General features: G+C 32.7%; 1 protein-coding gene across 1 annotated transcript in view; it reads right to left on the reverse strand.

Moving 5' to 3' along the window:
* Nucleotides 1-478: 478 nt before the first annotated feature.
* The window catches only part of LOC128990195 (nucleolar protein 11-like), a 55,457-nt gene continuing 43,478 nt past the window's right edge, over nt 479-12,457 (reverse strand). The window contains exon 10 of the mRNA XM_054412483.1: nt 479-614. Within this exon, the coding sequence (XP_054268458.1) occupies nt 486-614 (129 nt within the window). The 3' untranslated portion in view covers nt 479-485. The remainder of the gene's footprint in view (nt 615-12,457) is intronic.

The following is a 12,457-nucleotide window of genomic DNA, read 5'->3' on the forward strand; positions in this document are numbered from 1 at the left end:
TGTAGTTACGTATCATTATTGTTATTGTTTGCTTTATTGTTTAATGGTGTATGTGTTGTCATGTAAAATTATTTACTATTTTATTCTTTTCTAGTTTAAATCTACTGGGGTTTGTAAAAAATAAATAACAAATTTGCATCAGTAGAGCTTTATTATTTAATGGAGTATATGTTGTCATGTAAAATTATTTACTATTTTATTCTTTTCTAGTTTAAATCTCTGGGATTTGTAAAAGAACTAGTTACGTATCAGTGCAGCTTTATTTGTTCAATGGAGTATATGTTGTCATGTAAAATTATTTACTATTTTATTCTTTTCTAGTTTAAATCTATTGGGGTTTGTAAAAAATAAATAACAAATTTGCATCAGTAGAGCTTTATATTGTTTAATCGTGTATGTGTTGTCATGTAAATTTATTTTATACTTTATTCTATTTCTAGTTTAAATCTATTGGGGTTTGTAAAAAATAAATAACTAGTTACGTATCAGTAGAGCTTTATTTGTTCAATAGAGTATGTGTTGTTGATGCTATGGCCATGGTCTGAAAGTCCTTGTTTTGTCTTCAGTTGCAGAAGCAATGCCTCCAAGTCTTTCCATACTTCCATTTTTTCAATCTGCAAACAAATATAGTTAATGAGATATTATTGATAAAAAAAATTGTTATTAAAAATACGAAATTAGAATTTTAACAGGTTTTGATCAGCATTAAAACGTTATAACACCAAATATGGGTTTCATTATATAAATAGCTAACCATGACAGTCAAAGATGGAAATATTTAAGGATTTATTTGTCTAATTTAATTTGATTCATTTGTCGTAGCTCAATCATTGTTTGTTTTAACTGATTTCTTTAATTTCAGTATCATCAGATTCGTTCGTAGGCCTATTAGAATTAAACTAGGCTAAGGTGAAATAACAAAATATGTCATGAACATTTAGTGACTTGTATAACATATAGAATAAATTGGTATAGTCTTATTATACTTTTTATTAATTTCCCGTGTTTGAATGTTGTTTGGTATAACCTTAGCAAATAACTTCTTGATCAGCATTGTACGTGTTATTAAATTTACGGAAAGTAATTAAAAGAAACGTCTTATAGCACTAAAAACATATTTTTCATAAACATATGAAAACTGCAATTTGGTAAACAAATTAATTAGGAATTAAATAGGATTGTATGTATGCTTGCACAAAGATCTTGAAACCAATTCAACAATTTCCTTTAAATGTTGTAAATAATTTATTTCTAGCCTAAACACTTAATTGACCAAAGCCACTACCTGAGGAAAATTCTTATTCCACTACACAACTCATTTGAAAATTAAAATCATTTAACATTTGCCTCATGGGTTGCCAAGTAATTATTTGGTTGAACAAAATACCAAGGAAAAAGTAAAAAAAATATTTGTAACATAATATTGTGTTTATAACAAGCCAATTAACCACAGCATACTGGGTCCGCGGAATTGGCTAACTCTGGAACTCGCTAACCCCATGTTAAACGCCCTATCTTCAAATTTTATCGATGAGAGGAACTCGCTAACTTGTTCGGTTTCGGAATTGGTTAACTCCGGAACCCGCTAATCAATCAATCAATCAAATATTCTTTATTCAAGTTTAGACAATATGTCTTAAATTGCGTCATTAAACTAACATAAACAAAAAATTATAAACTAAATAATTAAAGTCATTCATTACAAAGGATCTATATAGTAAAACTAAAAATGAGTGTTATTACTTAAACAAATCACAAAATCGATTACGTCAGAGTAAAACTAGGTAATATCTGGAATTCAAATGAACGTTTCGAAATTACAATTTAAAAATTCTTTGATAGAATAAAATGGGTTTCTTATCAATAATTCTTTTAGTTGGCTTTTGAATCTGTTTATATTATTTTCTTTTTTAAATGAAATAGGTAATTTCTGAAGAAATTTTAATCCTGTATATGAAGGTTTTTTTGTGTAGAATTCTAAATTATGTCTAGGAAGGTTAATTTGAAAGCGTGTGTTATATTTACTTGCAGCGGATAATAAATTAAATTGTTTTGCAAAAATAATTGTCTCATAAATATACAAACTGTAAACTGTTAACACACCCAATTCAGGAAAGATATTTTTAACTGAATCTGTTCTTTTTAATTTCATGATCACTCTAATAGCTTTTACTTGTTTTATAAGTAGGTATTCTATCCAAATTTTCCTTAGTTTTTGCTCTGTAAATGGTGATTCCATAAGATATGTGGGAATGAAATAAAGAATAATAGATTATCATAAGAGTTTCCAAGTTAGAGCGGGACTCGCTAACTCCCAATCCGAAGTCTTGCACGTCGTCCAATGGGAGCCAAGTACAAAGATTGTTGGTCCAGTGTCATCGAAAGTGTAGTACCTACGATTGTATCGGTCGGTACCATAATTTCGTATACTACGAACAATTAGGAGTAAGAGCAATGTAGTCTATAAAATAAATATACATTCATAAATATGTTTAATGTTATTCTTATGATTATTATTCATGGGTGGAAAATGCATTATAGTCTTACCCTTACCAAAGACTAACCAAGTAAACTTTACATCCTATTTTAAATTTTGAAGCTCGTTTTTCGTGTCTAGTCCATGTCCGGTGACACTGATCCCTAGTGTCGTCGAAACTGTGTTTATATTATTTGATAGTTAACTTCATGATTTGTTCTCTTCTGTTTGGTTATATAACTAGGGACGTGTTATTAGTTATGATTAGCACGTTTTATTTGTTTAAACGACGTTTTAAAAGACTGAAAACAAGAAAAAATTGTAAACAAAACACAACCTCTACGGAGAGTGCACCGGACAGAACTAACAATAAAATTTTCTTCAGCTGATCCATAAGGATGAGAAACGTACAAATATAAGGGAGTATGCTTGATCTATGGTCTTCTTACTTAAATAGTAGTTTATTGGGATGCAAAAAGATAGTACTGCAGTAGGCCTACATTTAATTTGGATCTTTTACAGGTTGTGAAATATCTATTTTCGTAGTCGGTCATTTGTTTCTTTTATTCGAATTAATACCAGTACCTGAGTACCTGGGGACCGAGCTTTGCTCGGGGAAAATCATTAGTTTACTCTGAAAGCAGTCTTAGTATTGCAGATACATAAATCCATTCCCAAACTCCACAGTGCTCGCCTTTACTACTTCCATCACCACTCCCAACGTAGTGGACCTGTTTTCCACCCTTACCATAGCAATTTAGGATTGCAGACACCTTAATCTAATCGTCATAAACAGTTCCCACACTCCAGACTACTCGCCTTTACTACTTCCTTCACCGCTTCATACGTCGCAAACCTGTTTCCCTCCCTTCCCATTCCATTTTAAGATTGCAGATGCCTTAATCTAATCGTCATAAACAGTTCCCACACTCCGGACAGCTCGGATTGACTATTTCCCTCACCACTTCCTACATCGCGGACCTGTTTTCCTCCGTTCCCATAGCATTTTAGGATTGCAGATACCTTAATCTAATCGTCATAAACAGTTCCCACACTCCGGACTACTCGCATTTACTACTTCCTATGTCGCGGACCTGTTTCCCTCCCTTCCCATAGCATTTTAGGATTGCTAATACATTAATCTAATCGTAATAAACAGTTCCCACACTCCAGACAGCTCACCTTGACTACTTCCTTCACCACTTCCTACACCACGGACCTGTTTCCCTCCCTTCCCATAGTATTTCAGGATTGGAAATACCTTAATCTAATCGTCACAAACAGTTCCCACACTCCGGACAGCTCGTCTTGACTACTTCCTTCACCACTTCCTAAGTCGTGGACCTGTTTTCCTCCCTTCCCATAGCTTTTTAAGATTGCAAATACCTTAATCTAATCGTCATAAACAGTTCCCACACTCCGGACAGCTCGGATTGACTATTTCCCTCACCACTTCCTACATCGCGGACCTGTTTTCCTCCGTTCCCATAGCATTTTAGGATTGCAGATACCTTAATCTAATCGTCATAAACAGTTCCCACACTCCGGACTACTCGCATTTACTACTTCCTATGTCGCGGACCTGTTTCCCTCCCTTCCCATAGCATTTTAGGATTGCTAATACATTAATCTAATCGTAATAAACAGTTCCCACACTCCAGACAGCTCACCTTGACTACTTCCTTCACCACTTCCTACACCACGGACCTGTTTCCCTCCCTTCCCATAGTATTTCAGGATTGGAAATACCTTAATCTAATCGTCACAAACAGTTCCCACACTCCGCACAGCTCGTCTTGACTACTTCCTTCACCACTTCCTAAGTCGTGGACCTGTTTTCCTCCCTTCCCATAGCTTTTTAAGATTGCAAATACCTTAATCCAATCGTCATAAACAGTTCCTACACTCCGGACTACTCGCCTTGACTACTTCCTTCACCTCTTCCTAAGTCGCGGACCAAATCAAAATCAAATCAAATCAAATCAATTTATTGACACAAATAACGTTACATTGGGTGCTTATAGCAGTAACTGGTGTCTTGTCAATTACATAAATCTTAATAATAAAATACAATGGAAAAAACATTTTACATAAAACATAGAAGATTACTATAACAATAAAAATGTACAATGACTAACCCAAGGAGGTGTCTGCTAAAAAGTCTGAGATGGAATAATAAACCTTATCCAGTAGAATTTCTTTAATTTTAACTTTAAAAACATTTACTGCCAATTGTTTAAATTTATTCGGCAAATGGTTGTACAGCTTCAGGCCTGTATAAAAAGGACATTTTTCAAATTTTGTTGTCCAATGGATTGGGTAACTGTAAAGGTTCTTGTTCCTAGTGTTGTATTTATTTTTTATTAAGAACTTTTCAAAAACTTTTTTATTTTCATGGACATAATTAAGGCTTTCATAAATGAACAGGCTGGGGAAAGTTAATATGGACTGATTTTTGAAATGTTTTTTACAGGAAGCCCTAAATTTAGCGTTTGCCATATTTCTAATGAATCTTTTTTGCATTGAAAATATCTTTTTACTATTTTTTGAATTTCCCCATAAGGTAATGCCATACCTCAAAATCGATTCTACATGGGAAAAATAAACTATTCTGATAACATTTTTTGATGCACACTGAGAAAGAACTGAAAAAGCAAAAAAGAATGATCTTAATATTTTTAACAAATAATCAATATGTTCCTTCCAATTTAGTTTTTGGTCAATGATCACTCCGAGAAATTTTTGTTGTGAAATATCTGTCATGTTTGACTTTTGAAAAAATAAGACGTTTGTTTTATCACTGTTTAGTGCCAGGCCATTAGCTGTAAACCATTCACGGAGATCTTCCAAAGTTTTGTTAACTGAAATTTGCACTTCCGACATTGAGTTGCCTTTCACAAAAGCAGTGGTATCATCTGCAAAAAGTATTAATTCTGAAAGAATTTTTTGGGGCAAGTCATTGATATAGGTGATGAATAATAAAGGCCCCAGAATTGAGCCTTGAGGAATTCCACATTCTATATTTATCCAGTCTGAATAGTACTTTATTCCCTTTTTTATGATGAGAGTTCTTTGTTTACGGTTTGCCAAATATGATCTAAACCATTTAAGAATGTTACCTGTTATTCCAATTTTACTAAGTTTGTGAATTAGAAGTTCATGATTGACACAGTCAAATGCCTTAGACAAATCACAGAAAACACCAGCTGCATACTGCGATTCATCCAAGGCCAACATGGTTTTGTTAACAAAATTTGATAGAGCTGTTTGAGTGTTCATGTTTTTTCTGAAGCCAAATTGGTAATTGTGAAAGAAAGAATTATTTTCAAGAAATCTACTTAGGTTATCACACATAACCTTTTCAAAAATTTTTGATATGTTTGAGAGTAATGTGATTGGTCGATAAATATTTATGTTTACTTTTGATCCCTTCTTAAAAACTGGAATGACATTACCATATTTAAGTTTTTCTGGGAAAACACCACTGCTAATGGATGCTTTTATGATGTTACTCAATGCCGGTGCCAGTATTAATGAATTTTGCTTCAATAACTGGACAGGTATTCCATCCCAGCCTGTAGAAGGTTTATTTTTCAGACCTTTTATTATTTTGCTAATGTAATCATCAGAAAAATTCTCAATATAAAAATCTGAATAGTTATAAGATGGATATTCTTTCATGGTTTCTATTACATTTATCTTCGGAATATTCAATTCATTTACAATGTTTTTAAAATGGTTATTGAAATATTGTGACACTTCCCTAGGGTCATCAATCCTGGTATTAACCTGTTTCCCTCCCTTCCCATAGTATTTCAGGATTGGAAATACCTTAATCTAATCATCATAAACAGTTCCTACACTTCGCACTACTCGCCTTGACTACTTTCTTCACCTCTTCCTAAGTCGCGGACCTGTTTTCCTCCCTTCCCATAGCATTTTAGGATTGCAGATACCTTAATCTAATCGTCATAAACAGTTCCCACACTCCAGACTACTCGCCTTGAATACTTCCTTCGCCACTTCCTACGTCACGGACCTGTTTCCTTCCATTCCCATAGCAGTTAAGGATTGCAAATACCGTAACCTAATCGTCATAAGCAGATCCCACACTCCACACTGCTACCCTTGACTACAATGTATCGAGTAATCTTCAGTATAATCTTTGCTCAATAGTAACAACTGATGTTTTTCCTTTTGTACTGTATTTTTAATTTGCAAGTATACTGTGGATAGACAACTTACAAGTCTTTTGTTTACCTTTTCCTTGTTATTTAATTCAGCCAAGATGGTTACTTAGCAACCCATAAGACTAATGTTTAAAAAATTTGACTTTTAGTTTCATTTTTCTACGTAATTAGATTTTTGTTGGCAGTTCTAACTGCAGTTTACTCGTTTTTTTTCCAGGAATAAACTATTTACAACATTTGAAGAAAATCGTCGGAGCCGATTTCGAGATCTTGGTGCAAGCAAGCATACATACAAGCAAACATTACTCGTATCGTATTAGAGTATAGGATTTTGTGAACTTCTGCATATAAAATGTTTAAGTTTGTATTTTGTATACTGGGCTTGTAACCTTGAATGCTTGTCCTTGATAGGTTATAATATTTGATCTATTATATCTGTCGTGCGAGTGTTAACAATAGTTTGGTTCTTTTTAATATTTCTGTATCATTACTGAAATAATTCTGAATCATAGTATTAGTAAAGAAATAAAATAGATTCAATATTTATTTTTGTATAGCAGACACATGATTTACCTAGGTACATTAATTAATAACTGAATTCTAAAACGTTAACAATGTATTACAATATTGCGTCTTTACTTTAGCCAAGAAAATAAATTTAAATGTTCTTACATTATGTTTATGTTGTTAGGAAACATATAATCTATTAACAAAAATTGAAGCAGTATTGTAATAGTCTATCCTATTTGAGGCAACCAACAATTAGACATTGTAAAAAAAGCTCCAGTAATTGCCATAGACTTAATGCCTATAGTTTTTAGGATTTGTTGTGAACTTTATTGAATATGTTTTCACTTCATTGATTTTCCTTTTGATCTGTTATATTTTTTCTAAACTACTGTGTTTTGTTTTATCACATGTTAAATATTTTGTATTGAATTAATTTAATTGTTTAAAAGGTTCAGTTTAGACTTTGGTATTAATAAAGAAGCTTACTAATCTGCTTGTGAAATAATTATTTTATCATTTCTGGTAATTATTTCAAGATTCAAAACATTTTGGCGACCGTGACAGGACATTTTCTTTAATTTAAGACATCTGGGTTATTTAATAGTTAAAATAATATGGAAAGCCTAGAAAATATGAGAAAGAAAAGATCACAGATTAGAAGGCTATTCACCAAGGTTTATAATGAACTGGAAGAAGCATTTAATAATGAAGACCTGTCAATGAATGATAAAGAAACTCAAATAAAAGTAAACTTTTCTCAAATTGAAGACAAAATAACAGCATTAATGGCAATGGATGGAAAAATCTCTGATGAAATGCTGATGAAAGATGCTTCTGATGCTGATCTGGACAATGAACTGGACACACAAGAAGAATACAAGAAGAAATGGTACCTGATGAAGGCTAAGTATGAAATGTTTCTTAAAACACCTACCAACAATGGTGAGTCAAACATTTACAGACCAAACCGTAACTTTCATTTGCCTAAATTGCAATTACCTTCATTTGATGGGGATATTAGGAATTGGATTGGGTTTTGGGGTCAGTACAAAAAGATTCATGAAGATAGTGAAATTAAACCTGAAGACAAATTTCAATATTTAATTCAATCCTTGAAACCTGGTTCATCAGCTAGGGAATTAATAGATTCTTTTCCTCCTTCTGGTGAAAATTACATCAAGGCTATTGAACAATTGAAATCCAGGTTTGCACGTGATGAACTTTTGATTGAAGTTTATGTAAGAGAATTACTAAATTTAGTTTTGAAACAAGCCAACAAACAAAGTATCATGCCACTTTCAACCCTTTCTGATAAACTTGAGACTCAACTGCGTGCCCTAGAAACACTCGGGGTCACATCAGATAAGTATGCTGCCATGTTATACCCACTGGTTGAATCTGCTCTACCAACTGATACTCTCAGAGCATGGGAGCGGTACAGAACAACAAACAAAATAGGCTTAGGTGAATTTAAAGGTAGCGATCAGTCATCTAATTCAAATTATTTACAGCTATTGTTGAATTTTGTACGTTCCGAGGTCGAAAGCGAAGAACGTATAGCTCTTGCTCGGAACAGCTTTGCAGTCGACAGAGACATTACACCAAGTGACCGGCCACAGAAGAGATACCATCACCAACGTCCTGGTATGAAAAGTGAGTTTGAGAAAGGACTACTTTTACCTACAGCATCTACAATAGTTGCTACAGACAGCTCTTCAGTGGTGAGTAAGCCTACATGCTTATTTTGTAATAAAGGAAATCACAACACTCAAGACTGTTCTGGGTTACAAAAGCTTACTTTAAAAGAAAAGAGAGAGTTTGTGACAAAAAAGGGAGCTTGTTTCTCATGTTTAAAGTTAGGTCACAGCAGTAATAAATGTAAAGTTTTTGTATCCTGTGCTATCTGTAAAAGGAAACACTACTGCTTAATGTGTCCTATTTTAGAGAAAATGATGCACAGTAATACTCATGATTATGACAAATCAAATGTCATTGAAAGTGTTCAAATTAATGACAAATCTGAGTCCTTGATTGCTAATCAGAATAAGGAAACCTTATTACAAACTCTTCTAGTAAAAGTAATAGGACCTGACAAGCAATCTTTACTAGTAAGAGCATTGTTGGATTCTGGATCTCAAAGGTCTTATATCTCTAAGGACTGTGTAGAGAAACTTAAATTAATAGAATCTGGTGAGGAATCAATAGTTCATGGTTTGTTTGGAGGTATTAAAACTAAAGAGACTCCGCATAATCTTTACCAAGTAGAGTTACGTGATACAAAGGGTAAATTCGGCATTTCAGTTAATGTGCTTGATCAAGACAAGATTTGCAATTACATACCCAGATTAGATACAAAAAGGTATTTTCCTATTTTAAAGAAGAAGAATATATACCTTTCAGATATTGGACAAGATGCAGCAGAAGAAATAGAGTTACTACTAGGAGCTGATATCTTGGGCCAACTTCTCACAGGTAAAATTGAACAGCTAGATCAAACTCTGGTCGCTGTTCAGACTGTGTTAGGATGGACAGTAATGGGTCAATGTGGAAAAAGTAACCAGTCACTTATTAGCATTAGTTGCTTTGCTAAAATGGACATTTCAGATCTATGGCGTTTAGATGTTTTGGGCATCACTGATCCATCAGGTAGTAAAACAAAGGAGGCGAATGCATCAGATGTCTTGGAGCATTTTAACAAAACTATTGTAGTAAATAGTGAAAATAGGCACGAGGTGACTCTTCCATGGATTGAAGGCCATCCAGAGCTTATGGACAACAAAGTTACAGCCGAGGAGCAACTTATTGGAATGGTAAAGGAAATTTTAAGACGAAACTTGGGAAATTCTTCAGTCACGCAGGAAGAACTCTCAACAATTTTGTGTGATTGTGAAGCAACTGTAAATTCAAGACCTTTGACTTATCTTTCGAATGATGATGTCTGTTTACAACCATTAACTCCAGCCTTATTCTTACAACCAACATCAACAGTTGAATTACACGATTTGGAGGAAATTGAGTGTCTAAGTTTGAATAAAAGAGTGTGTTATATAAACAAACTAAGAAGATCACTAAGAGACAGGTTTAAGAAAGAATATTTGGCTACACTCGTTCACAATGGAAAAAACAAGAAAAGTAGAGAACCCATTATTGGAGAAGTTGTATTGATAGGAGATGATAACACAAAACGAATAAGATGGCCTTTGGGGTTGGTACAAGATGTATATCCAGGAAGAGATGGATTCTCCAGAGTCGCAAGACTAAAAACTGGAAATGGTATTTTGACAAGACCACTACAAAGACTTTTTCCATTAGAAATCACAGCTTGTGAAAAAGAGTGTATGAAAGAAAATAAACCACTTGAAGAAGAAGAAGTAGTTGAAAACGAAGTCTTTGATTTCGCTAAGAAGAAAACCAGATGTGGAAGAGAAGTAAAAGTGCCCCAGCGATTTTACTGATTTAAAATTGCACATAATTGTTTAGCAATTTTAAATGGGGGGAGGATGTTGTGAACTTTATTGAATATGTTTTCACTTCATTGATTTTCCTTTTGATCTGTTATATTTTTTCTAAACTACTGTGTTTTGTTTTATCACATGTTAAATATTTTGTATTGAATTAATTTAATTGTTTAAAAGGTTCAAATACCGTAACCTAATCGTCATAAGCAGATCCCACACTCCACACTGCTACCCTTGACTACAATGTATCGAGTAATCTTCAGTATAATCTTTGCTCAATAGTAACAACTGATGTTTTTCCTTTTGTACTGTATTTTTAATTTGCAAGTATACTGTGGATAGACAACTTACAAGTCTTTTGTTTACCTTTTCCTTGTTATTTAATTCAGCCAAGATGGTTACTTAGCAACCCATAAGACTAATGTTTAAAAAATTTGACTTTTAGTTTCATTTTTCTACGTAATTAGATTTTTGTTGGCAGTTCTAACTGCAGTTTACTCGTTTTTTTTCCAGGAATAAACTATTTACAACATTTGAAGAAAATCGTCGGAGCCGATTTCGAGATCTTGGTGCAAGCAAGCATACATACAAGCAAACATTACTCGTATCGTATTAGAGTATAGGATTTTGTGAACTTCTGCATATAAAATGTTTAAGTTTGTATTTTGTATACTGGGCTTATATAATATTTGATCTATTATATCTGTCGTGCGAGTGTTAACAATAGTTTGGTTCTTTTTAATATTTCTGTATCATTACTGAAATAATTCTGAATCATAGTATTAGTAAAGAAATAAAATAGATTCAATATTTATTTTTGTATAGCAGACACATGATTTACCTAGGTACATTAATTAATAACTGAATTCTAAAACGTTAACAATGTATTACAATATTGCGTCTTTACTTTAGCCAAGAAAATAAATTTAAATGTTCTTACATTATGTTTATGTTGTTAGGAAACATATAATCTATTAACAAAAATTGAAGCAGTATTGTAATAGTCTATCCTATTTGAGGCAACCAACAATTAGACATTGTAAAAAAAGCTCCAGTAATTGCCATAGACTTAATGCCTATAGTTTTTAGGATTTGTTGTGAACTTTATTGAATATGTTTTCACTTCATTGATTTTCCTTTTGATCTGTTATATTTTTTCTAAACTACTGTGTTTTGTTTTATCACATGTTAAATATTTTGTATTGAATTAATTTAATTGTTTAAAAGGTTCAGTTTAGACTTTGGTATTAATAAAGAAGCTTACTAATCTGCTTGTGAAATAATTATTTTATCATTTCTGGTAATTATTTCAAGATTCAAATAATCTGCTTGTGAAATAATTATTTTATCATTTCTGGTAATTATTTCAAGATTCAAAACAGGATTAACTTCCCGATAAAATTTACACGTTAAACGTCATTACAGAAATAAATTGTAGTACTGTAGTATTAAATATATTTGTAAATAGAGCTATTGAATTTAAATAAATATTAATCAATACATTAAAGTGGTAATTTATTTATGGATTGTATTAAAAATTAGTCAATGCATAAATACAATTTGTAAATTTCTGTTATCGTAGGCTATTGCTATTAGTGTAGCTGGTCATCCTATTAATTATCTTTAATTAATATTAATTTTACGACTTTCAATACTTTTTAAAAGTCTGGAGTTTTTATGATTCTAAATGGACCCAGGCGTTCTTGTTTGTTACCATTTTTATGAATGGTGACCATAGCTAAAATTAGCTGATCTTATCCAACAACAAAGCTATTGTCTATTGAGTAGCTCAGTACCGGGGAACGGGGAACCGAACAATGGCT

The sequence above is a fragment of the Macrosteles quadrilineatus genome, unplaced genomic scaffold (assembly GCF_028750875.1).
Source record: "Macrosteles quadrilineatus isolate MER2022 unplaced genomic scaffold, UCM_ALF_1.0 Scaffold_3__2_contigs__length_128488019, whole genome shotgun sequence".
NCBI classification, from domain to species: domain Eukaryota; kingdom Metazoa; phylum Arthropoda; class Insecta; order Hemiptera; family Cicadellidae; genus Macrosteles; species Macrosteles quadrilineatus.